At 34.2% G+C, this 27,555-nt stretch overlaps 1 protein-coding gene and 1 long non-coding RNA gene across 3 annotated transcripts; both read right to left on the bottom strand.

Annotated features, from left to right (window-relative positions):
• Positions 1 to 1,230: 1,230 nt before the first annotated feature.
• Positions 1,231 to 21,432, bottom strand: LOC127722090 (uncharacterized). The gene is made up of 4 exons (XM_052228934.1): positions 21,277 to 21,432; positions 11,763 to 12,769; positions 4,126 to 4,201; positions 1,231 to 2,764 (listed from the first exon to the last, which is right to left on the bottom strand). The coding sequence occupies exons 2-4, from the start codon at positions 12,732 to 12,734 to the stop codon at positions 1,437 to 1,439; spliced, it is 2,376 nt and encodes a 791-aa protein (XP_052084894.1). The 5' UTR covers positions 12,735 to 12,769; positions 21,277 to 21,432; the 3' UTR covers positions 1,231 to 1,436.
• On the bottom strand, positions 5,974 to 8,648 carry LOC127722091 (uncharacterized). 2 transcript variants are annotated; one of them, XR_007991643.1, is made up of 4 exons: positions 8,615 to 8,648; positions 7,950 to 8,466; positions 6,989 to 7,653; positions 5,974 to 6,544 (listed from the first exon to the last, which is right to left on the bottom strand). It is a non-coding gene; the product is annotated as an uncharacterized LOC127722091 (long non-coding RNA). The 2 variants fall into 2 exon arrangements; XR_007991642.1 differs by lacking the exon at positions 8,615 to 8,648 and having other exon boundaries at positions 7,211 to 7,653; positions 7,950 to 8,436.
• Positions 21,433 to 27,555: the final 6,123 nt, after the last annotated feature.

A 27,555-nucleotide genomic window follows, 5' to 3' on the forward strand; every position in this document is an offset into this window, starting at 1 on the left:
TCAGTTTAGGTGGCCGAGTGGTCTAGAGCGCTGGACACAGTGCAGGTGGTGTTGTCTCGATATCCCAAATAGCATGAGTTCAAATCCCGGCAAGGGAAGAACAAAGATTTGCTTCCACAAATTTGCAGATTTAACATTGTTGTGCTGATATTTAGAGTAATTATGAATATAATATGTGTTTTGTTTTCAGCCGTGTATCAACTTCACTGGTGATCCTATAGATGGATCTGTCTTAGAGTGGTGTCAAAATTGACGTTTTAGATTTCAATGAACGTAATCTATGTATCACTGATAAAGTATAAAATCAGGCATTTCTTTACCACAAATCAATTTAAACCTTTACTAAAAATTTTTTATGGATACAAAAATTTGATTTGGAAGTGCGGCTGTACCTGTTGAAAACTTATTACAAACGGGATAGCACATCCTAAATTTAGTGAAAGACAGAGGGGCTCTGTTAGCAAACTATATGATCAACTTTGTTTTGGCAGTAAAATAAAAGAACAGAATTCCAATGTCTCCCGCTTTACACTTATTTTCAAAAATGTCCAAGACATTGCTGATATAAACCTATGATATCAATTTCAAAAAATTCTGGCATTAATTAATTGTACACAGAGCGCTAACGATACAATTTTCCATATAATTAAAATCTCGTAGGGGCATAACTCTTTATAAAATAATTGATCGGCACAGATTTTCCAACTCGTCCAAGACATCACTGATATAAACATACAATATAAGTTTTATAAAAATCTGGCAAGAATTGTACACATGAGAGCACTAACGATACAATTTTCAATAAAATAAATGTTTCCAAGGGGCATAATTTTTTCCAAAAATAATTGATCTGATCCGGACTGATTTTCGAACTCGTCATAGACATTGCTGATATAAACCTATGATATAAGTTTCATAAAAATCTGGCAAGAATTATACACATGAGAGCGCTAACGATGCAATTTTCCATATACTAGTAGTTAATGTTTCCAAGAGACACAATTTACTCTTTTAAAAATAATTGATCGGCACTGGTTTTCGAACTCGTTCTAGACATTGCTGATACAAACCTATGATATAAGTTTTTAAAAAATCTGCCAAAAATTGTACATGTGAGAGCGCTAACAAGACCGGACGGCCGGTATGTCTATGCCCCCCCCCCCCGGCAACGCGTTGCGCAGGGGGGGGGGGGGGATAAACGATATGCGTTTTGAAATAACAGATTTAAAAACCAGTATTATAACAACAATTTTGTATGTTGTGCTATTTTATATGATTATATATGAAATATATTATAAGGTAATCTAATTCACTTTATGTGAAATTTAGTTTAATTTCCATATATATGTTTATATGTTTATGTGTTATGAATGATTGGAAATACAGAACTCTGAGCTATCTATCCAGACGTTATATATATATATCTGTCAAAAACTTCAGTCTGTTATGACGTCATTGCAGTCTTTGTATTCCTCTTTCGTCTCACTTGTTTCTGAATCTATCTCATCCAAAGCATCAACAAACCGACTTTCAATTTTGAAAAATGTATTCACACTGGGCAAGCATCGGCTACCATAAACCCTTCTACATGCGTCAACAATCATAAAGTTAGCTTGTGAATCTTTTGGTGAAAACACATACAGTTCTTCTTCAGGAAAGTCTTTGCTTTCAAATGATATTATTTCCCATAAACCATAGTCGTCAGGGGTACCAGTCCATCCCCGAGCCCACCAAGACGCCAATCCCATCGATGCATAATATTCAACCCATTTTACAGAAAATATTTGGTAATATATCTTTCCATCTATTTTATGTTGGATAAACTTAAATCTTGATTGTTCATTTTCTTCATCAGACCATCTCAACCAAGTGCAACCTATGTCAGCCATATAAAGAAAAGCACCTGCTTGTATTATTGGTTTTATGACAAATTCTCCGTCGCACAGGTAATTCAAAGGATTTTGAGTTTTCTGGTTTGGAAAGAAATAGTTCGTAAGCATGATATCAACTGCAGGCCAATTATTTGAATTATACATGATATTAAATGTCAATGTGTTTTTAGTAGGCTCAACCAAAAACTGCAGTAGTATTTTGTCTCTAGATTTGTGATGTTTCATCAATACCTCCATTCCTTTGAGAATATTCTGTGATGAACGAATTTCTAATATCCTACAAAAGAGAACCGATGTAAGGTCCCGCATAAAACTTAGGTACATATAGGCCTGAATGTAATTCATAAGTTTTGTAAAGTTCCTTCTCTTGACGGACAGATTCTTTAAATTATCGATTTTTTTCCATAGTTTTCCCATGAAAAGTACTCCATGGAATGGTTTTATATGATCACAAACGAATTTGAACTCGCTATCTCCAAGACTCTTTATACTAATGCCGCTGAGAAATATGATTGAACTTACAAAATACTGTATTGTTCCCTCACATTCACAAAATATTTCTTCATCAATTATGTCTTCGATAAATCTATCTAGTTCATCTTCAACTGGTGTTTCGCCGAATATTGCGAAGAGTGCTTCAACAGTAGTTACAACCGCGGAAATCTTTGAATCCAGAAATTTGACAGACGATAAAAGTTTAATTGCTGTTTTCAAACCGGTTTGAAATCTAATTTTGGTTGAGCATTGTGGACTTTCGAAACTATCGCTTAAATTATTAGCCGATGGTATATCCTCGTGTAGTCTCAGTATTTCACCGATTGTGGATTGTCTTTTACTATCAAAAGCTATGTCTGCTAAATTATCCAGTTTCTCTGCAAGTAAATGCAATAAATTTTAATCAGTTTTGATATATTTTTAATGTGATTTGAAAAAACAACATAAAGAGTTTATCAGAACTGAATTAAGTCATAATGTTAATTCCTCAATTAAATCAAATAAAGGAATCCGTTGTTATACAAATATCAGGTATACAATTTAATTGTTGTGACCTGTGTCAGTGTAACTCTTAAGAGCCTGTGTCGCTCACCTGTATCTATTTTGGTTTTGGAAATCACGTAAAATCAGGTTAAAATCATACTAAATGTATTAGATAGCCTAATAATGATTGATGCCAAGTTTGGTGTAATTTGACCCAGTAGTTAAATTAAAAGCAGAAGATTTTTCGGGGTCAATTTTGGTCAAATTGACTTCTGGTAGATCTTACGTTGACGCACATCATTGCTGTTTACAGTTAATCTCTATCTATAATAATATTCAAGAAAATAACCATAAACTGCAAAATATCCTTAAAATTACCAATTCAGGTGCAACAACCCAACAAATTTCAGGGCAGATAGATGGTACCCTGATGAACATTTCAACCCCATATCAAATTTGCTCTAAATGCTTTAGTTTCAGAGACATAAGCCAAAAACTGCATTTTACCCCTATGTTCTATTTCTAGCCATGTCAGCCATGTTTGTTGGCAGTCAGGGTCATCGGACACATCTTTTAAAGTTGAAACCATAATGATGATTGTGGCCAAGTTTGGTTAAATTTGTTTCAGTAGTTTTAGAGAAGATTTTTGTAAAAGTAACAGTTAATGGACAACGACGGACGCTAAGTGATGAGAAAAGCTCACTTGGCCCCTTCGTGGCAGGTGGGCTTAAAAGGAAAAAAAATAGGCAAAGCTTTCAATAGAAGGGCAATAATTCCTTTACAGAGTCGATCGTTTGACTTATTTGTTAATGTTATTTTGTCTTTCCTTTTTAGTACTCTCAATGGACTGTAGAGTTTACAACGACAAAAAATAATTAGATTGAAAAACCAACGGAAAAATGACTAAAATTGTCAACGATGGGCAATAACTCCTCTTAAGAACCAGACAGACAATTTAAATAACTTTAATGTCTAACTTATCATTTTTGCTGTGTAACGGTTTCTTTCTTTCTATATTAAAGTTTACAGGATTTTAGTCATAATTGCTAAAAATAGGCAAACTATTCACATGCCCCTGTTAACAGACGAGCAACCGTGTCGAATAATTTGTGGAATTAAAACCTGTCCTGCTGAAACAGATGTATCTAGTTCTATCTAGTTGTATCCATTGCTTAAAACGGTTCAGGTTATTATTTTTGTTTATGTTATTGAAATTATGTCAATCGTTTTTAATTCATATAGTGTCTTTACATACTTTCTATTTGGTTAAATCTTTCGTTTGTGATATCCTCCACAATTGATTTCATTATATCAGGAAGATCTGTAATGACCTACAAAAGAATAAACGATACATTTGAATTACCAGCAGTGGTTCTGTCAGGATATTCAATTGGGGTTTTGATGCAGGAAAGTTTGCATAACGTGGAAGGGGAAAGGGTTTCTTTTGGTTCGAGCGTTCTTGGATACTTGTTTTTTGTTTTGGGATTGTTCTGTTCTGTAATGTGTTGGGATCTAGTTTGACCCGACTGCATGTTCATGTGCATTTTTAATTTAAAAAAGAAACCCCGAGAGTGAAATTTTTTCTAAATTGCCGATTGTTAGATATCTTATTATTTCTTTTTGTTTTACACCGAGACGGGTCTAAATCACTCACCTGCTGATACGGCACCTGCTGATTTTGCACCATTAACCTGCCAATTTTGCCCCTATGTAGAACAACTAAAGTTGCTTCCCTTTGTACATTAACCGATTTTAGATTGAGAATTACTGTCATGTTACTTTATTAATTAAGTTAAGATAAATAACAGCTAGAAATTAATTATGTAAAATCGCAGGAAAGTATAATTTAAATGGTTTATACAACAGTGTATTTTGAATACACTGTTGAACATTTTGCCTTTTTTTATAGTTCACAATAAGAATACATCAACGATTTGTATAGTCGTACTATACAAATCCTTGAATACATATATTAATTTGGAAAACAATAATTTATTAATCTTTCAAAGTTAAAAAAAAAAAATAGTGAAATGAAATTATTTAAACTTATATATGTAGCAGGAAAATAACTTATATGACTGTTAGGTTATTTTTTTTCTTAAAATATTAATGTTTGGACACCACTTACAGAAGTTAACCATACAATTAATATAATTTCACAATGATTTTATGATTAATGCAAAACGATATATTTCAGTAATTTACCAGGGGTAAAAAGGGGGAGGTAGTCATTCTGAAATTTGACTACGTTTATGATGATCATGATTATCATGATAAATGTAGGATATCCTTATACTTTCAATGTAAACATGGTGTAAATGTATATTATAATTTGTATAAATACATACAATTTTATTACTTATTTTAATCACATATGTTTTGATAGAGGTACCTACGGAAGCGTATATCGGTCAAGCGTTATTAGTAATTTCGATGTAAACTTGTGTTATTTTACGATAATTAATGCCTTAAAAGATGAAAATATAGGAATATTATAAAACAAATATGTCGTTATTAATTATAGTGTTGCTTTACTTTTCTTTTGATGCCAGTTACTTTATAATATTAAACAAATTTAATTAAACTGTTGATATTATTATAATTGTAAACTTGTGTTGTTTTATGATAATTAATGCTTTATAAGATGATAATATTGGACTATTATAAAACGATTATGCCATTATTAATTATAATGTTGCTTTAGTTTTCATTGGGTATTACTTATAATATTAAAAACAATTTAATCGGGGGCGTAGCTACCTTGTTATAGAAGTGGAATCACAAACTGAAGAGCGAGGGATATGGGGGCTGCCTGAGGCCCACAGTTGGTCCAGGGCCGTTGAAAGTCCTGGTAGGGGGCAGGGGACGAAGTTTCAAAACAATCACAACCGTATTAAAATTTGTAGTTTTGTTGTGTTTTGGTCAGTTATTTGTTTAACTTCGACATATACGAGTCGAATGAAGACTAAAATTGTTATGTTCGTTTTTTGTTCGACGTGAGAGCTTTTAAAATCACGGAGAATTGTTCCATATAAGGCCTAATAGAAAGTGTTTCTTTTGACCCTTTCTTTACTTATAACATTACCTGCTCATATGACCCTTCCTATAGGCACAATAGAAAGTGTCTCAATTGACCCTTTCTTTACTTATAACATCACCTGCTGATATGACCCCTTCCTATAGGCACCATAGAAAATGACTCCATTGACCCTTTCTTTACTTATTACATCACCTGCCGATATGACTACTTCCTATAGGCACCATAAAAAGGGCCTTCTGAGCCTTTTTTTACTTGTAACATCACCTGCTGATATGACCCCTTTCTATAGGGACAGTAGAAAGTGTCTCTATTGACCTTTTCTTTACTTATAACATCACCTGCTGATATGACCCCTTCCTATAGTCACCATAGAAAGTGTCTCTTTTGACCCTTTTTTTACTGATAACATCACCTGCTGATATGACCCCTTCCTATAGGCACCATAGAAAGTGTCTCTATTGATCCTTTCTTTACTTATAACATCACCTGCTGATATGATCCCTTCCTATAGACACAATAGAAAGTGTCTCTATTGACCCTTTCTTTACTTATAACATCACCTGCTGATATGACCCCTTCCTATAGGCACCATAGAAAGTGTCTCTATTGACCCTTTCTTTACTTATAACATCACCTGCTGATGTGACCCCTTCCTATAGGCACAATTGAAAGTGTCTCTACTGACCTTTTCTTTACCTTTAACATCACCTGCTGATATGACCCCTTCCTATAGGCACAATAGAAAGTGTCTCTTATGACCCTTTCTTTACTTATTACATCACATGCCGATATGACCCCTTCCTATAGTCACCATAGAAAGTGTCTCTTTTGACCCTTTTTTTACTGATAACATCACCTGCTGATATGACCCCTTCCTATAGGCACCATAGAAAGTGTCTCTATTGATCCTTTCTTTACTTATAACATCACCTGCTGATATGATCCCTTCCTATAGGCACAATAGAAAGTGTCTCTATTGACCCCTTCTTTACTTATAACATCACCTGCTGATATGACCCCTTCCTATAGGCACAATAGAAAGTGTCTCTATTGACCCATTCTTTACTTAAAATATCACCTGCTGATATGACCTCTTCCTATAGGCACCATAGAAAGTGTCTCTATTGACCCTTTCTTTACTTATAACATCATCTGCTGATATGACCCCTTCTTATATGCACAGTAGAAAGTGTCTCTATTGACCATTTCTTTACTTATAACATCACCTGCTGATATGACCCCTTCTTATAGGCATAATAGAAAGTGTCTTAATTGACCGTTTCTTTACTTAAAACATCACCTGCTGATATGACCCCTTCCTATAGGCACCATAGAAAGTGTTTCTATTGACCCTTTCTTTACTCAAACATCACCGGCTGATATGACCCCTTCCTATAGGCACAATAGAAATTGTTTCTTTTGACCCTTTCTTTACTTATAACATCACCTGCTGATATGACCCCTCCCTATAGGCATCATATAAAGTGTCTCTATTGACCCTTTCTTTACTTATAACATCACCTGCTGATATGACCCCTTCCTATAGGCACAGTAGAAAGTGTCTCTATTGACCATTTCTTTACTTATAACATCACCTAATGATATGACCCTTTCCTATAGGCACCATAGAAAGTGTCTCTATTGAGCCTTTTTTTACTTATAACATCACCTGCTGATATGACCCCTTTCTATAGGGACAATAGAAAGTGTCTCTATTGACCCTTTCTTTACTTATAACATCACCTGCTGATATGACCCCTTCCTATAGGCACAATAGAAAGTGTACTTGTTGACCCTTTCTTTACTTATAACATCACCTGCTGATATGACCCCTTCCTATAGGCACAATTAAAAGTGTCTCTACTGACCTTTTCTTTACCTTAAGCATCACCTGCTGATATAACCCCTTCCTATAGGCACCATAGAAAGTGTCTCTATTGAGCCTATTTTTACTTATAACATTTCCTGATGATAAGACCCCTTCCTATAGGAACAATAGAAAGTGTCTCTATTGACTATTTCTTTACTTAAAACATCACCTGCTGATATGACCCCTTCCTATAGGCACCATAGAAAGTGTCTCTATTGACCCTTTCTTTACTCAAACATCACCTGCTGATATGACCCCTTCCTATAGGCACCATAGAAATTGTTTCTTTTGACCCTTTCTTTACTTATAACATTACCTGCTGATATGACCCCTTCCTATAGGAACCATAGATATTGTTTCTTTTGACCCTTTTTTTACTTATAACATCACCTGCTGATATGACCCCTTCCTATAGGCATCATAGAAAGTGTCTCTATTGACCCTTTCTTTACTTATAACATCACCTGCTGATATGACCCCTTCCTATAGGCACCATAGAAAATGTCTCGATTGACCCTTTCTTTAGTTATAACATCATCTGCCGATATGACCCCTTCCTAAAGGCACCATAAAAAGTGTCTCTTTTGACCCTTTCTTTACTTATAACATCACCTGCTGATATGACACCTTGCTATATGCACAGTAGAAGGTGTCTCTATTGACCCTTTCTTTACTTATAACATCACCTGCTGATATAACCCCTTCCTATAGGCACCATAGAAAGTGTCTCTATTGAGCCTATTTTTACTTATAACATTTCCTGATGATAAGACCCCTTCCTATAGGAACAATAGAAAGTGTCTCTATTGACTATTTCTTTACTTAAAACATCACCTGCTGATATGACCCCTTCCTATAGGCACCATAGAAAATGTCTCCATTGACCCTTTCTTTACGTATTACATCACCTGCCGATATGACCCCTTCCTATAGGCACCATAGAAAGTGTCTTTTTTGACACTTTCTTTACTTATAACATCACCTTCTGATATGACCCCTTCCTATAGACACAATAGAAAGTGTCTCTCTTGACCCTTTCATTACTTATTACATCACCTGCTGATATGTCCCTTCCCATAGGCAGAATAGAAAGAGTCTCTATTGCCCCTTTCTTTACTTATAGCATCACCTGCTGATATGACCCCTTCATATAGGCACCATAGAAAGTGTATCTATTGACCCTTTCTTTACTTATAACATCAACTGCACTTTGACTTCAAATGAGGTTTATCGACATCTTTTACAATATCGCAATATATAGGAATTATTCCTAATCCATTTAAACAGCTATATGTGTTGCTTTTGGTGGCTACTAAGAATATATTTACAAATGCGTTTCATAGACGCACAACAAATCTTCTTTTGTTTAAATTGGTACCAATACCTGAGGTTCGTAATCGGGGTACCTTCATGGCGTATAACGGTAAAAGTTTAATCACAAAAATGCTGAACACCGAGGTAAATTTCAAAACGGACAGTCCCTAATCAAATGGCAAAAGCAAAAGCTGAAACACATCAAACGAATGTACAACTACTGTCATATCACTGACTTTGTATGTGTCTCGTCTGAATGTAATCTTATCTTTCATTTTTGCTAATATACTTTTTCTGTATGCCTTTTTATGTTTCTTTGTAACATGAGACGTGGCTCTGTACTAATACATCCCGTCATTGTGTTATTGTGCCATGGTAAATGTTTGTTTACATATTTGTTTGTTTTTGTAGTGATTAGGATAATACAGAGCCACGTCATATGTAACAAAGAAACTTCAAGAGAAATAAAATAAAGGTTCTTGCCAAATGACGTTAACGGTAATTTTGATGCATGACGATAAAATGTACAATTTCTTTTAGACAATAAAAAAAAAAATCCCCAAAATAACGGTAACAAGTTTTCGATATCACAAACTAGTCAAAACATTTACTAAATTTTATCATCGGTACAATATAATTCAACATGCAGACATCTTATACGTTCAGGTATTTCACATCCAATTTTTATGGTAATATTCTTTACAAAGCACACAAATGTCGGCATTCACCTCAAAAGCTAACAAAACCTTTAAAAAGACACGAAGTTTTATCGAGCACCTATTTTATAGTTTTATTGTTGATATTCACCCTACATGTACCAAGTTTTAGAATAGTTTTATTGATATACAATAAATTTCTTGGTATTCCTAAACGGAAGATTATAGACAGAAGAAGAAGTATACTTAACAACAACAATATTTTCATTTACCTGTGTATAATATGACGTAATTGTTTTCAAAGTTGATGTTTTTCTGAAATTGTTTAGCATTTCACAGCGGTATTATACTTTAACTTTAATTATTCATCCCTTATTTGTATTAACTTTGTATTTACATTGTATCATAGATCAAATTTATTCGTTCAGTTTATGTTCATTTGTGTGACTACGTTTTTTGATTGAGTTAAGCCATTCCAATTGATATTTTATAGTGTGTCTTTCTATGTTGTGAAGTTACACTATTGTTTCAAATAAGGGAGAAAGTTTGGTACCATCAACACGTTTAATCCCGCTGCAATTGTTTGCACCTGTCCTAAGTCAGGAATCTGATTTCAGTAGTTGTCGTTTGTTGATGTGGTTCATAAGTGTTTCTCGTTTCTCGTTTTTTATATAGGTTAGACCGTTGGTTTTCCCGTTTGAATGGTTTTACACTAGTAATTTTTTTTGGCCCTTTATAGCATGCTGTTCGATGTGAGCCAAGGCTCCGTGTTGAAGACCGTACCTTGACCTATAATGGTTTACTTTTATAAATTGTGACTTGGATGGAGAGTTGTCTCATTGGCACTCATACCACATCTTCCTATATCTATTTGTTATTAAGGGATATAGTTACGATACTGTTGATAGGTCATTAAAGATTGCATATTTTGGCTTTAATATTGATTCACATATAGGGTCTTTGCATCGGAAATAAACACATTTATTCTGAAACCAGTTGTTGGCATGATACGGGTTATGTTCTTCTCATATATTTTATGACGGTATAATACTAAACCCCTAACGGGAGGGATTGTGCTTGATTTTCATATGATGAAGACATAATCTTTCAATCAGTTTAGTTGAGGTCTGGAGCTGGCATGTCAGTATCTGCTAGTAGTCCTATGTTAATTAATGTATCATTTTCATTCGTTTAGTTTCTTTTGTTACCTATTCTGACATCGGACTCGGACTTCTTTTGAACTGAGTTTTACTGTGCGTATTGTTGTGTGTTTGTTTTTTCTACATTAGCTAGAGGTATAGGGGGAGGGTTGAGATCTCAAAAAACATGTTTAACCGCGCCGCATTTTTGCGCCTGTCCCAAGTCAAGAGCCTCTGGCCTTTGTTAGTCTTGTTTGATTTTTAATTTTAGTTTCTTGTGTATATTTCGGAGTTTAGTATGTCGTCCATTTTCACAGAACTAGTATACATTTTTGTTTAGGGGCAAGCTGAAGAACGCTTCCGGGTGCGGGAGTTTCTCGCTGCATTGAAGACCCATTGGTGGCATTCGGCTGTTGTCTGCTCTTTGGTCGGATTGTTGTCTCTTTGACACATTCCCCATTTCCATTCTAAATCTTAATAATTATTTGAGACCTCTGAGGAATCATTATATTTTGATGATTCACGGTAAAAATTTGACCAATTTGACGCTAACGGTAGCCGAAAATGACGACTGACGGTAAAGGGCATTCCTACCGTCTTACTTTAGATTGTATAACGAGTTATGACAAACAACGTATATGAATACTATTTTGACGAAATTCACCAAATATCACACACAGTCGAACGTGTTACTCATTTGATCAATAATTTGTGCTAGGTCTCTACAACTGGGACAACATTTAACACAGCTCATCGCGCTACGTACCTATTAGGGGATACCAGGATATAAATTGATAACCAAGAGAAAGTTTATTAAAGCAAATATCAGATGCAAGGATTATAGAACAAACATACACGTATATGTACATTTACCTCTTCTAATTTCCTGTCTCTATTTATCTGTTCCAGTAATGTGTTTCTGTACTGTTCACATAGCTGTACATCAAGTGATATGTTCTCCAAGTCACTCAGTTTTTGTCTGGTTTGTCTTTTTTGTCCGGATAGCGTTGCTAATATCATGATTGAATTAAAAATATCATTTTTAACCCTAGCATACTCTGCCACGGGTACAGATGTTGTGTCCGGATGGCCATAAATATTTCTGTAATTTACCAATACATCTAAAGCCTTTCTTGATGAACAATATTGTTTGTGGAGAGCGCGAGTGCATGCATCGTCAAGATTTGTCAGTCCTACAGTAGCGGACAAGGAACAAATGCACTGCATTCCAGACGTTCCGCATGCGTTACCAGATGGTTTGTTAAATAGCAAATGCCAGTAATAAGTGTTAATCGTCTGCTGTGTAACGTATGAACAACTCGTAGAAGAACACATACAACAGTTATTGTTGCCATTGGTTAAATGGAAAATACTATGTTTATTACAGTCAAGAAATGACGTAATATTCTGTCCTTGTGTTAAACAACAGTCCCAAAAGAGATCATGACAAAAATTTATTAGCAGACAATTTGCCAATGTTACATCCAAAACATCAGTTTGAATTCCGGGTTTACCTCGGCAACAACAATAATCTCCTGTGCTACTAGGTTTGTGATACGATAAACGAGTGGACGTGTTATCCAACAATTTGTCTAACTGGACTGGGTTGAGGATACGCTTAGGCACGTACGGTGTTCTATAACTGGTATTACACCCAGGTCTGCAGCATGTTCTTGTGTTATAGCAAAGATGATAAATGTCATGCTGATTCAAATTGATGAAATCCTCGAAATTTAAACTTTTGTTTGTCAAATGCAATTTGAAAAAGTCAATAATGGCCTCTTTAGTATATCCTACTAAGAGCATGTAAAGTTTTAGTAGATTTTCTTTTTCTATTCCGCTCATTATTATGTCAAGGACTGTTCTCACATCTAATTAATCTGCAATATATATATAAGATTAAAACGTGATGTATCAGAGGCATTCAGTTTAGATGTAACCGCTAACATAAACGTGTCTGTTTTTGGGGTAAGCAGCTAAGTTTTAGATAAGCCAGCTTTGGCATGTTTGTATGCTATAAACCCACGAAGATTAAACAGTGTTGTCTACCAAGTCAGTGTGTAAAGATTAGAAGGTTAACACATTATAAATTTGGTTCTCCCAAAAACTGATGTTGATTAAAACTGTAAATATATATATATATATTCCTTTAAGTCTTTTAAATTCGGTCTTGGTAAAGTATGAGTATTTATTTTGTTTTAGCTCACATTATTCATTACTTGACTCAAACTAGCGAACAATTGTAGCGAACAATTAGCCAGCGATCAATTAGGATGTATAACTAAAAACCACAATTTCACATAAGACAATCACGTTTTTTTCGAACAATTACAGAGACCTAGCCGACAATTATGAGAATATTCAAAATATTAAACAAAAACAAATAAAAAAAATTAAAACAAAAGGGATACCATAAAGATTTTGACCAATTTATAGAGATTGTGACAGGTAACGACTGTAAAGGTAACATAGAGGAGACATTATCGTATCTACTAAGACAAACTCCAGAATGGTTTATGTTTAAAAATCTGAAGTTAAGTTTAAAAAACGAAAATTGTAAAAACGAAAAGGGAGGAGGGGGCATACTTTATGTTGATTTTTGACCCATTTATAGCGATTGTGACGGTACACGACTGCATAGGTGATGCAGCTGAGACAATAGCGGAACTATTAAGACAAACTCCTGGATGGTTTATGTTAAAAAATCTGAAGTTAGGTTGAAAAAATTGTAATTAAAAACGAAAAGGGGGGATACCTTAAGTTGATTGTTGACCTATTTATAGAGATTGTGACGGGCAATGACTGCCTAAAGGTGATGTAGAGGAGACATTGGCGCAACGTTTAGGAAAATCTCCAGAGTGGTTTATGTTCGAAAATCTGAATTTACGGTTAAAAAACTGAAATTGTGAAATTGACAAAATGAGATTAGGGAGGAAGGGCACTAAAATAAAATTTTGGACCAATTTGAAGAAATTGTAACGGGCAACGACTATATAGGTGTTATAGAAGGGACATTGGTGCATCGTGTTAGAAAATCTCCAGAGTGGTTATGTTCGAAAATCTGAAGTTACGGTTAAAAAACTGAAATTGTGAAATTGACAAAATGAGATTAAGGGGGTAGGCCAATTTCAGTTAATTTTGGACCAATTTCAAGAGATTGTGACGGGCAACGACTATAAAGGTTCTGTAGAGGAGACAATGGCGCATCGTGTAAGAAAATCTCCAGAGTGGTTTATGTTCGAAAATCTGAAGTTACGGTTAAAAAACTGAAATTGTGAAATTGAAAAAATAAGATTAGGGGGCTAGGCCAATTTAAGTTATTTTTGGACCAAGTTCAAGAGATTTTGACGGGCAACGACTATATAGGTGTTGTAGAGGAGACATTGGCGCATTGTTTAAGAAAATCTCTAGAGTGGTTTATGTTCGAAAATCTGAAGTTACGGTTAAAAAACTGAAAATTTTATTGTGAAGTTGACAAAATGAGATTAGGGGGGTAGGGCACTAAAAGAAAAATTTGAACCATTTTAAAGAGATTGTGACGAGCAACGACTATATAGGTGTTGTAGAGGAGACATTGGCGCATCGTTTGAGAAATCTCCAGATTGTTTTATGTTCGAAAATCTGAAGTTACGGTTAAAAAACTGAAATTGTGAAATTGACAAAATGAGATTAGTGGGGTAGGCCAATTTAAGTTATTTTTGGACCAAGTTCAAGAGATTGTGACGGGCAACGACTATATAGGTGTTGTAGAGGAGACATTGGCGCATTGTTTAAGAAAATCTCCAGAGTGGTTTATGTTCGAAAATCTGAAGTTACGGTTAAAAAACTGAAAATTTTATTGTGAAATTGACAAATTGAGATTAGGGGGTAGGGCACTAAAAGAAAAAAATGGACCATTTTAAAGAGATTATGACGGGCAACGACTATATAGGTGTTGTATAAAAGACATTGGCGCATCGTTTAAGAAAATCTCCAGAGTGGTTTATGTTCGAAAATCTGAAGTTACGATTAAAAAACTGAAATTGTGAAATTGACAAAATGAGATAAGGGGGGTAGGCCAATTAAAATTAATTTTGGACCAATTTCAAAGATTGTGACGGGTAACGACTATAAAGGTGTTGTAGAGGAGACAATGGCGCATCGTTTAAGAAAATCTTCAGAGTGGTTTATGTTCGAAAATCACAATCTCTTTAAAAAACTGAAGTTGTGAAATTGACAAAATGAGATTGCGGGGTAGGCCAATTTAAGTTAATTTTGGACCAATTTCAAGAGATTGTTACGGGCAACGACTATATAGGTATTATAGAGGAGACATTGGCGCAACGTTTGAGAAATTCTCCAGAGTAGTTTATGTTCGAAAATCTAGAGTTACGGTTAAAAAACTGAAATTGTGAAATTGACAAAATGAGATTAGGGGGGTAGGCCAATTTAAGTTAATTTTGGACCAATTTCAAGAGATTGTGACGGGCAACGACTATATAGGTGTTCTAGAGGGGACATTGGCGCATCGTGTATGAAAATCTCTAGAGTGGTTTATGTTCGAAAATCTGAAGTTACGGTTAAAAAACTGAAATTGTGAAATTGAGAAAATGAGATTAGGGGGTAAGGCACTAGAAGTAAAGTTTGGACCATTTTAAAGAGATTGTGACGGACAACTACTATATAGCTGTTGTAGCGGAGACATTGGCGCATCTTTTAGGAAAATCTCCAGAGTGTTTTATGTTCGAAAATCCGAAGGTACGGTTAAAAACTGAAATTGTGAAATGGAATAAATGAGATTAAGGGGGTAGGCCAATTTCAGTTAGTTTCGGACCAATTTCAAGAAATTGTGACGGGCAAAGACTATATAGGTATTGTAGAAGAGACAATGGCGCATTGTTTAATAAAATCTTCAGAGTGGTTTATGTTCGAAAATCTGAAGTTACGTTTAAAAACTGAAATTGTGAAGTTGACAAAATGAGATTAGGGGATAGGCCAATTTCAGTTAATTTTGGACCAACTTCAAGAGATTGTGACGGGCAACGACTATATAGGTGTTGTAGAAGGGACAATGGCGCATCGTTTAAGAAAATCTCAAGAGTGGTTTATATTCGAAAATCTGAAGAAATGGTTAAAAAACTGAAATTGTGAATTGACAAAATGAGATTTGGGGGTAGGCCAATTTAAGTTAATTTCGGACCAATTTCAAGAGATTGTGACGGGCAACGACTATATGGGTATTGTAGAAGAGACATTGGCGCATCGTTTAAGAAAATCTCCAAAGTGGTTTATGTTCGAAAATCTGAAGTAACGGTTAAAAAACTGAAAATTTTATTGTGAAATTGACAAAATGAGATTAGGGGGTAGGGCACTAAAAGAAAAATTTGGACCATTTTAAAGAGATTCTGACGGGCAACGACTATAAAGGTGTTGTAGAGGAGACATTGGCGCACCGTTTAAGAAAACCTCCAGAGTGGTTTATGTTCAAAAATCTGAAGTTACGGTTAAAAAACTGAAATTGTGAAATTGACAAAATGAGATTAGGGGGGTAGGCCAATTTAAGTTAATTTTGGACCAATTTCAAGAGATTGTGACGGGCAACGACTATATGGGTATTGTAAAAGAGACAATGTTTATGTTCGAAAATCTGAAGTTACGGTTAAAAAACTGAAAATTTTATTGTGAAATTGACAAAATGAGATTAGGGGGGTAGAGCACTAAAAGAAAATTTTGATCCAATTTTAAGAGATTGTTACGGGCAACGACTATATAGGTATTATAGAGGAGACATTGGCGCATCGTTTGAGAAATTCTCCAGAGTAGTTTATGTTCGAAAATCTGAAGTAACGGTTAAAAAACTGAAATTGTGAAATTGACAAAATGAGATTGCGGGGTAGGCCAATTTAAGTTAATTTTGGACCAATTTCAAGAGATTGTTACGGGCAACGACTATATAGGTATTATAGAGGAGACATTGGCGCATCGTTTGAGAAATTCTCCAGAGTAGTTTATGTTCGAAAATCTAGAGTTACGGTTAAAAAACTGAAATTGTGAAATTGACAAAATGAGATTAGGGGGGTAGGCCAATTTAAGTTAATTTTGGACCAATTTCAAGAGATTGTGACGGGCAACGACTATATAGGTGTTGTAGAGGGGACATTGGCGCATCGTGTATGAAAATCTCTAGAGTGGTTTATGTTCGAAAATCTGAAGTTACGGTTAAAAAACTGAAATTGTGAAATTGAGAAAATGAGATTAGGGGGTAAGGCACTAGAAGTAAAGTTTGGACCATTTTAAAGAGATTGTGACGGACAACTACTATATAGCTGTTGTAGCGGAGACATTGGCGCATCTTTTAGGAAAATCTCCAGAGTATTTTATGTTCGAAAATCCGAAGGTACGGTTAAAAACTGAAATTGTGAAATGGACAAAATGAGATAAAGGGGGTAGGCCAATTTCAGTTAGTTTCGGACCAATTTCAAGAAATTGTGACGGGCAAAGACTATATTGGTATTGTAGAGGAGACAATGGCGCATGGTTTAATAAAATCTTCAGAGTGGTTTATGTTCGAAAATCTGAAGTTACGTTTAAAAAACTGAAATTGTGAAGTTGACAAAATGAGATTAGGGGATAGGCCAATTTCAGTTAATTTTGGACCAACTTCAAGAGATTGTGACGGGCAACGACTATATAGGTGTTGTAGAAGGGACAATGGCGCATCGTTTAAGAAAATCTCCAGAGTGGTTTATATTCGAAAATCTGAAGTAACGGTTAATAAACTGAAATTGTGAATTGACAAAATGAGATTGGGGGGTAGGCCAATTTAAGTTAATTTCGGACCAATTTCAAGAGATTGTGACGGGCAACGACTATATGGGTATTGTAGAGGAGACATTGGCGCATCGTTTAAGAAAATCTCCAAAGTGGTTTATGTTCGAAAATCTGAAGTAACGGTTAAAAAACTGAAAATTTTATTGTGAAATTGACAAAATGAGATTAGGGGGTAGGGCACTAAAAGAAAAATTTGGACCATTTTAAAGAGATTCTGACGGGCAACGACTATAAAGGTGTTGTAGAGGAGACATTTGCGCACCGTTTAAGAAAACCTCCAGAGTGGTTTATGTTCAAAAATCTGAAGTTACGGTTAAAAAACTGAAATTGTGAAATTGACAAAATGAGATTAGGGGGGTAGGCCAATTTAAGTTAATTTTGGACCAATTTCAAGAGATTGTGACGGGCAACGACTATATGGGTATTGTAAAAGAGACAATGTTTATGTTCGAAAATCTGAAGTAACGGTTAAAAAACTGAAAATTTTATTGTGAAATTGACAAAATGTCATTAGGGGGGTAGAGCACTAAAAGAAAATTTTGATCCAATTTTAAGAGATTGTGACGGGCAACGACTATATAGGTGTTGTAGAGGAGACATCGGCGCACCGTTTAATAAAATCTCCAGAGTGGTTTATGTTCGAAAATCTGAAGTTACGGTTAAAAAACTGAAATTGTAAAATTGACAAAATGAGATTAGGGGATAGGCGAATTTAAGTTAATTTTGGACCAATTTCAAGAGATTGTGACGGGCAACGACTATATAGGTGTTATAGAGGAGACATTGACGCATCGTTTAAGAAAATCTCCAGAGTGGTATATGTTCGAAAATCTGAAGTTACGGTAAAAAACTGAAATTGTGAAAACGAGGGATGGCGTACCTTAAGATGATTGAAGACCAATTTATAGAGATTGTGACGGGCAACGACTGTATATGTAACGTAGAGGAGACATTAGAGAAGACATTGTCGTATCTATTTAGAAGAACTCCAGAATCGTTTATGTTTGGAAATCTGAAGTTAGGTGAAAACAAAAATAGGGGGGGGGGGTACCTTGTATAATGGAATGATGTTACTTTTTATACTTGTATACTATAAGTAGTTTTGTAGATAAATTGACTTGTGATTACAATGTAGATTTAAATCATTCCAATAAAGAGTTGAACCAAGTGATACCGGAGCGGACTGTTGGTTGCAGGCTGCAATCGGCAAGTCAGTTGAATATGAAGGAGGAAAGAAAATATAAGTGTTTCACCAAAACATTATATATACGGGTATATAAGGTTCAATTTGTGAATATTTGAAAAATGTGTAAGAATGTTTCTTATTTTTATTCCTTTATTAAACTGAACGAAGGTTTGAAATTTATTTGAAATTGATTCTTGATGTTATAAAACTTATATGTATGATTGCCATTATATGAATTTAACAATTATGAGACAAATAACAAATGATTTACCAGCGGTAAAATTTTAGCTGGAGAAGTTAACTTGCTACGGATAAATAGCAGAAAATGTAGAAATTTCCAGAAATCACTCATAGCGATGTGTACGAAACAGAACCTTTTCAGGAAGAAATACACGACTTTATCAAAATTCCACTGAAAGAATTGTTATGAAAAATAATGATCATAACGCCCGAGTATTTTTTGTTGATTTACAAAGTTATTTAAAAGTGTGCAAAGTTTGCTACAATTCCATTACGACCTTTCTTAAACTTAAATGTTTTGTTATTTTGTTATGTTATATTAAACATGTAATATCACTTTTCATTCAATGTGTGTGCCCTCCCCCACCCACCACCACCCCTGTTTCTTTAATAAAACATGAATTTAATTGAAATCTAGAGACACATGATAGATTATCATGATAATGATTATAGAAAGCCATTTAAAACAACTTACCAAATCTCTAAGGTTAGAAATTTTAAGGTGGATTAATTGGTTTCAGGGACAGATTTCCTCTTACAATATTTTATAACAAGTTTAATTGTTTCAAATGAAGGATTTATGCCCATCTGTCCAAACTCATTAAAACAAAAGTAAATGAGATGTAATAGTTATGTGCAATTCAGTATCCCTATGCATTTTCATCCTTAAATTAAATGAAGTAATTAAGAACTTGTATCTGTCAAGACCTATTGTTATTGTTATTGTAAAATGAATGAGTATTCATTTGGTATAAATAAAACTAAATGAAGTGCAATGTCAATCATTAAGCAACCCAACAAAAAGTAACTAAATAATAAGAACATACATTTCAAATATTAACAGAAGTGTACATAATTAAATGTTTAGAAAAACCTCTTTTAATTCCATTCCCATTGTTAATTCTAAACGTAGAATGAGAGGAAAATATTTATTTGTTTGCATGTATATGTTCACGAATACGTAGTAATCTACAGAAAAGAGAAAACTTAAGCATTTCATAATTGTGACTTTCAAATTATGTCTATTTTTGTTATTGTAATAAATAAACCATTTTCGGCCACTTGCCCTCTTCTGTTTCCGTATGTTTTTTCTTTATTATTTTGTGATATTTATTTATTAAAGATATGTTTATTTAGACAAATTACGAATTTTGAATGACTACTACAAAAAGTGAGATATCGAAAAAAGAAAGCACTATCAAGCCCATTCAAATACTTAATCAAATGATCACTTTAAAATTACTGCCAATACTACTTCAAGTGATCTGAAATATATTGTACATGTCAATAAATGTCTGAAGGTATATAAATTGTCACTTTGATTAACTGGGAAATAATTAATTTTAAACATTAAGGATGAGTGTTGGTCTATTTTTCAAGATTTTAAATATGCATGAGTCAACTTCCACATACAGTGGAGACCGTTGTGTGGTAATAACCATTGTGTCTAAGTTTCATAACTTTTGTTAGAGGCAAACTGAAGTTAGAGAACGGAAACGAAAATTTCATTAATTTTTCCGTTTTTGTCAATTTCACAATTTCAGTTTTTTAACCGTAACTTCAGATTTTCGAACATAAACCACTCTGGAGATTTTCTTAAACGATGCGCCAATGTCTCCTCTACAACACATATATATATTCGTTGCCCGTCACAATCTCTTTAATATGGTCCAATTTTGTTTTTAGTGCCCTACCCTCCTAATCTCATTTTGTCAATTTCACAATCTCTATTAATCGGACCAAACAACGTAAAGTGCACCCCCATTCCCTAAAAATGCATTGTGTCAATGTGTTGACTTATGGTCATTGTAATCCAGCTGTCTATTGAATGCCTTATGTGGATTTATTTAGTTAGGAAAGAAAAGCTTTGTATTCTTTATATATGAAGTATGGTTTCCCTTTTGTTTTAAGTTAGATTTTTCGTATTTGTTTAAAATTGTATGTATTCTCATAATTGTTCGCTAGCTCGAAAAAACGTGATAACCTTATGTGATATTGTGGTTTTTAGTTATACCTCGTAATTGTTCGCTAGCTAATTGTTCGCTACAATTGTTCGCTAGCTTGAGTCAGGTATATTCATGTTTGTTTTTGACATTGACCTTCATATATGAACAGCGTCTATTGACCGATTACTCAATTAACATTTCTTACCTGAAGCAGCCATTATATATTCTAAAATAAAAAAGTAATTCAAAATCCTTTTCAAATCCAAAGTCAGAGATTTGTGTAACATATTCTAGATGCTAATTATAGTTGTAACACGCAGGCTTAGATGAACTTCCTGTCTGACATCAATAATGATAAGCTATGGAGCGCTATTTGAATCATTTGATTATACCTGTATCTGATTAAAATTATTGCGAGGTTTTTATTAATGCGAAAAATGCGAGTGGATGAAGATCGCAATAATAAGAACTCGCATTTTGGTATTTGATACTGATATCTGTATGCAGGTTTTCCTGAAATCGCAATAATTGACCTCGCATTTTAGCCCATTCTTCAAAAATCGCAATGATAAATGCACGCAATAATTTCTGAATTTACAGTATAGAGATTCACTGTAATGAATAATTATGGCCCGCTTAGGGGCATTATGTTTTTCGGTCAGTGCGTCCGTTCATCTTTTCGTCTTCCGTTCGTATGTCCGTCCGTCTTTCTGTCCCGCTTCAGGTTAAGTCATGATTCCCAAACAGAAAAATAAATGAACAAATTACTTTCAGATCGTATTAAAATCACTTTCAAATCGTTATTCTTGAATTTGTTAGTACCATTTGCTTGCAATTCATTAAAGAAATTATACACAAATCAGAAATCGCCCAATTGCCCAAAACTGATTTCTTTGCGATTTCTTTCAATTGTTAGCAAATTGTGTCTGTTTTGTGTGTGATGTCTTTATGATTTGTTTACTTAGAATATCGTATGAAATGATTTCAAAAAGATTTATTAACTTTGTTAGCTAAAATTGTGTTTTCTTTATGATTTGTTTACTTGGAATATCATAGGAAATGATTTGAAAATGATTTGTTAACTTTGTTTATGTTGTTTGCTATCATGGTGTGATTCATTGATGATCTGCTACAATGAAAACAATGTTATTGCATTCAGATTGTCTGGGTTTGTCTTTATCTCTGACTTCCAGTTGAGGTCAAATTCAAATTTCAAATTGTTGTTCTACATAATTGAACATAGAAGCTAGGTTGCAATATGAAGAGTAAGATATACTATCAATGATGACAGTGGTAAGTATCTTAGTCATTAACTTATTGTTTCACGAATTCAATTGATATTATTCAGACATGTCAAAGGTGTTAACCTTTTATATTCGGAAACTGTGCATTTCAGTATCTCGTTATAATTGTATACTGTCTGGATAAATGTTCAAAATAAGAATGTGTAAAAGATATGTTAACAGATCGAGGCATCGAGAAGCTTCCCGAGTCAGCAGATAATATGCACTGGCAAGTTTTATATTTTAATTTTTCATGATATTGACTGGCCAGGTCTAGGACTGTAGCAGATGTGGACCCAGACTAAGACCCATCGCCTACTAGTATTCGACATCCTTCTAGTAAACGTGGTTGCCCATGTGGTTGTCAAATCTCGTTAGATTCAACATGACATCCCTCATGACAATCCAAAATAACAATCCCTTAATAATCAGAGGAGTAGCTAAGATGAAATGAAGACAAGTGCACTTCAAAGATTGGGGGTCTCACAGGTTTTTGATCAAGATGTAAATGATTTAATCTGTGAATCGATGATGATGTCAATTAATTGACGATTTACTTAAGATTTGCTTAATGTAGGATTATGATTTACTTCTGATTTGTTAAAGATTTGATAACAATTTGTTTATAATTTGAAAACAATTTGTTTGTGATTTGATTGAGGTAGGAATATAATTTCATCCTGATTTGTTAAAGATTTGATATCAATTTGATTATAATTTCTTTACAATTTGAAACAAATTTGTTTGTGAAATGCTTGAAGTAGGAAAGCAATCATCTCTGATTGGTTAATTATTTCAAAACAGTTTCTTGACAATTTGTTTATGATTTGCTTATGAATTGGAAGCAATTTGTTTGCGATTTGTTAGCTCATTTGTATGTGAAATTTTATCACTTTCAAATCATAAAGAAATCATATGATTTGGTTATCATTTGTTACCATGATTTGTTCCTACATTTTTTTTGTTTGGTTTAGTAGTTTTTGATGAAGTTCAAGTCCAACCAATTGCAACTTGAAACTTAGTACACATGTTTCCTATGATATGATCTTTCTGCCAATTAAGTTAAAGTTTTGACCCCAATTTCACTGCCCACTGAACATAGAAAATGATAGTGCGATTGGAGCACCCGTGTAATATGGAGACATTCTTGTTAATAATATATTATTGCAGATTAAAGATTAACTTACTAGGATACTCACGTCTTGTATGATCTTACTTCACCATTAAACTAAAGAACCAATATTCATGCTTGTAATTTAAATCTGAACTGGGAATTGTCACATTGGATGGTATTTACAGTTTCCAAGGAGGAATAGGAACGTCTCGCAAAGTAGATGCGTTCACTTTCACTTTTTGGTTTGGTTCGTGTTGCTCATATTTTGTTTACTGTTAAGGTTTTTGTGAAATGTTATTTGACTTTTTTCCCATGATGTTGTCTGCACATTCTATTCTTAAAAAAACAAATATGACAAAGATCGTAGCACAAATGTGAATGAAAGGGATATTGAACACACAGTAATTGAGACAAAAACACAATGCACTGTAACACGACTTCTTATGGTCAACATAGTCTTCCACTAAACAGAAGTGTTTAACTGTATGCCTAGCACAAACGAAACTATCAAGAATCTGCAATCAACAAAAATTTAACAGAAGTGACAAAAGAAATTAAGAGAAATGGCTTAAACATCAACTAGAAGAGAGAGTAAAATCATACAAAAGTAGCATATACAAAGAATATGCACAACTAATGAAGCAAACTTCCAAACAAGGACCGAAGTTCTTAAACTCGGCAATCAATGCGTGTTGAAAGCAGAACTTTGGGAAAGTTCGGAAAGCCAGAAACCTTACTTCAAAAGATCCTTCTGTTTAATTGAGGTCTGGAGCTGACATGTCAGTAACTGCTAGTAGTCCTGTGTTAATTAATGTATCATTGTCATTTTACTTATAGTTATTTTGTTAACTATTCTGACATCGAACTCGGACTTCTATATTGTGCGAATTTCTGTGTGTTTGTTTTTTCTAGATTGGCAAGAGGTATAGGGGAGGGTTGAGATCTCACAAAACATGTTTAACCCGCCGCATTTTTGCGCCTATCCCAGTTTAGGAGCCTCTGGCCTTTGTTAGTCTTGTACGTTCTTTTCTTAATTTTAGTTTATTTAATTATATGTCTTGGAGTTTTAGTATGACGTCCATTTTCACTGAACTAGTACATATTTTTGTTTAGGGGCCAGCTGAAGTCCGCCTCCGGGTGTGGGAGTTTGTTGCTGTGTTGAAGACCCATTGGTGGCCTTCAACTGTTTTTTACTCTTTGGTTAGGTTTTTGTCTCTTTGACACATACCCCATTTCCATTCAATTTTATTCTGAAATGAGCTTTTTACAGTAACGTCATGAACAGAAAAAAATAAAGAAAACATTACGAATATATATAAAGATTAAGATAGACTGAGGTACTATAACTTTGGATAGTCACATAAACATGTAGCTGGGTTAAAATAGTTTATGCTTGAACAACCACTTTAAATCTCAAACAGTGGAATAATAAAAAAAAATCATTTTCAGAATGATACTCGATTTTCGAAAGTTCTTTTCATTTGCTAGGTGTTTTTGGTTTTTTTTGAGTTTATGACAGTCGTTGTCCAAAGAAATTCCGTTATTAGAAAGCTGTAGGGTAAACAGTAGTATTCTACAATTCTTGTTTGAACATCCTTGTCTATTGAGTTTTTAATTAAAGCACTCTCTAAACTACGATTCCGTTTATATATAATCGTGTCTGGACCCTTTTTGGAAAAAAACGAAGTAACGATAGACTATATTCAAGCTGATTGCTCAATTAATGCATGAACTGCTATTAATGTTGACAACATCCACATAAAATGCCAGGTTGTCGATTCCGAAATAATGAATTATATTAGAATTTATTAACAGTGTAAGTAGAGAATTTTTTTGGCTTTATTCTAAGACCGGCTGAATATTCTTCCCTAAAACAAGTATGGTATATTCACATGTAAGAATGCAAGTACTGACTTATATATCCAATGAAAGAGACTTTGAATTAGGGAAGTTTACGGACGATAGAAGCCAAAGAATGAAAATAACTTACAAGGCCCAATATACCAGGAGGAGAGCTGAATAATGTCGATTGAAGTCAAGGCAATATATATTTCCACAATTCGATTTTTTCCCACTGAAACCTTCCCCTTATCATTTTCATATCAGTTTGTGTATGTTCGTATTAATGATTTATAACAGCAGTAAAACATTTTGTGTCATGATTTGTATAACCCAAAAAAGTGCGCACTGTGAAACTGTTATATCTTCATCTAGTATTTAGTAATGGATATTTTTCAGTTTGACAGGTAAATTTAAATTGTCTAAAAGGATGCAATAACATTATTATAATGGGATTTTTTTTTTAAATTTCACGTCCATTGGCCTTTTTTGAAAAACGACGGATTTTTTTTCACCAATTATGATCATCTAACATCTATAATAACGTGTTGCCAATTGGTAAGACACTATTCAAGTTAGATTTATATATTTGTTATACACTGTTATTCTTCATATGGTCAACAGTTTTGTTGTTTATAAAGTCTACACTTATTTAAGTTGTAATGGTATATTCTTGATTTTGCAACTTTTGATTTGCATCATAATCACCCTAAAGAGTTTCGTATTGGTTGTGTATGGTGTATATAAGCAGTCAAGTCGGATCAGAGATGGAACGTGAAATCCAATGCCTGATGTGCAATCATTTAAAACAAATGACATGCCATTACAACAATAACGCTCCTACTACATGCCATTATAGTATTACTTAACACTTACTCTTCTACATGACATTATGGCAACTGCGTAAATAATACTGAATACCCTCAATGACATCATAGACACTACGTCACATTCATTCACCCATCATGACATTATAGCCGCTACGTAACACTTTATATCCTAGAAAACATCTCAGCCACTACGCAACACTTACTCACCGTAAATAATCATTGACCCTACGTAGTACTTACGCCACCTACATGATATTATAGTCACTACGTAACAAATACTCCGGCTAAATGGCATTATAGCCACTAAGTAACACTGACTTTATCCCCTACAAAAAAAAATATAGCCACTACATAACACCTAATCACCCTACCCTACATGGCATTATAGCCTCAACGTAACACTTATTCGCCCTACAAGATATCATTACCACTACGTAATAATTACACCACCTACGTGACCTTATAGGCACTACGTAAAAGTTACTCCACGCGAATGACATTATAGGCACTACGTAACACTAACTCCCCCTTCATAACATTAAAGCCACTACATAACACGTATTCCCCTAAATGACATTTTAGCCACTACATACCACTTACTCGCCCTTCATGAGAGTTATATCCACTTCGTACTCTGTACTCCACCTACATAACATTAAAACCACTACGTGACACTAACTCCTCTTTCATGACATTATAGCCACTACGTAGCACACAATCCCCTACATAACATAAAAGCTACTATGTGACACATAATCCCCCCATTAGACATAGCCACCAAGTGCAAATCGCACTTACTCCACCTAAATAACATTAATGCTATTACGTAACACTTACGCTCTCTCAATAACATATACTGTATAGCGGGTTATTTTCGTTTATTTTGGCGGGTAAGGGGAAATCGCGAAATTAAATTCCGCGAAAATTTATGCATACTTCGCTTCTTTCTTATAGCTAAAGCGTTTTGAAAACTATCTATTTATCCCGTTCGTCGGATCAATAATGGTTTATGTTAATTTAACTAACATAAATGCGAAAGGCCACTGTTCTCTGGCTGTCAGGTGTTAATTGGTTAATTGGTTACATAATAAAATAATTAATAATATAAGAGTGTAAGGCACTCTGTCATGTATTTTGTCCTTATTAATTAGTGTCAAATTATATAAAAGTTGCAAGTCACTCATGATAATTTCATGATCTAATTAGTATATCAAAGGTCCGGTCAATTTCGTATCTAATCAACCGTAACATTTACCAGAGGTTTGTTCACCTGTTACCAATTTCTAAGTACCTGTATTCTATTGATTAACTGTATCAAAATATAATCAATAAATTAGACGTCAAGCAGGTAAAACAATCATTTAACCATAACAGTGTCAATTTTTACAACTTTTTGACTGCAACCATTTCAGTATCCG

This window comes from Mytilus californianus, unplaced genomic scaffold (genome assembly GCF_021869535.1).
Source record: "Mytilus californianus isolate M0D057914Y unplaced genomic scaffold, xbMytCali1.0.p SCAF_12, whole genome shotgun sequence".
Lineage (NCBI taxonomy): Eukaryota > Metazoa > Mollusca > Bivalvia > Mytilida > Mytilidae > Mytilus > Mytilus californianus.

Coding starts and splice junctions, on each gene's coding strand:
- LOC127722090 (XM_052228934.1), bottom strand. CDS start 12,734: ATGAGCGGAATAGAAAAAGAAAATCTACTAAAACTTTACATGCTCTTA. Junction 4,202..11,762: donor GAGACAGGAAATTAGAAGAG/GTAAATGTACAT, acceptor ATTCTTTTGTAG/GTCATTACAGATCTTCCTGA. Junction 2,765..4,125: donor AAGATTTAACCAAATAGAAA/GTATGTAAAGAC, acceptor ATTTACTTGCAG/AGAAACTGGATAATTTAGCA.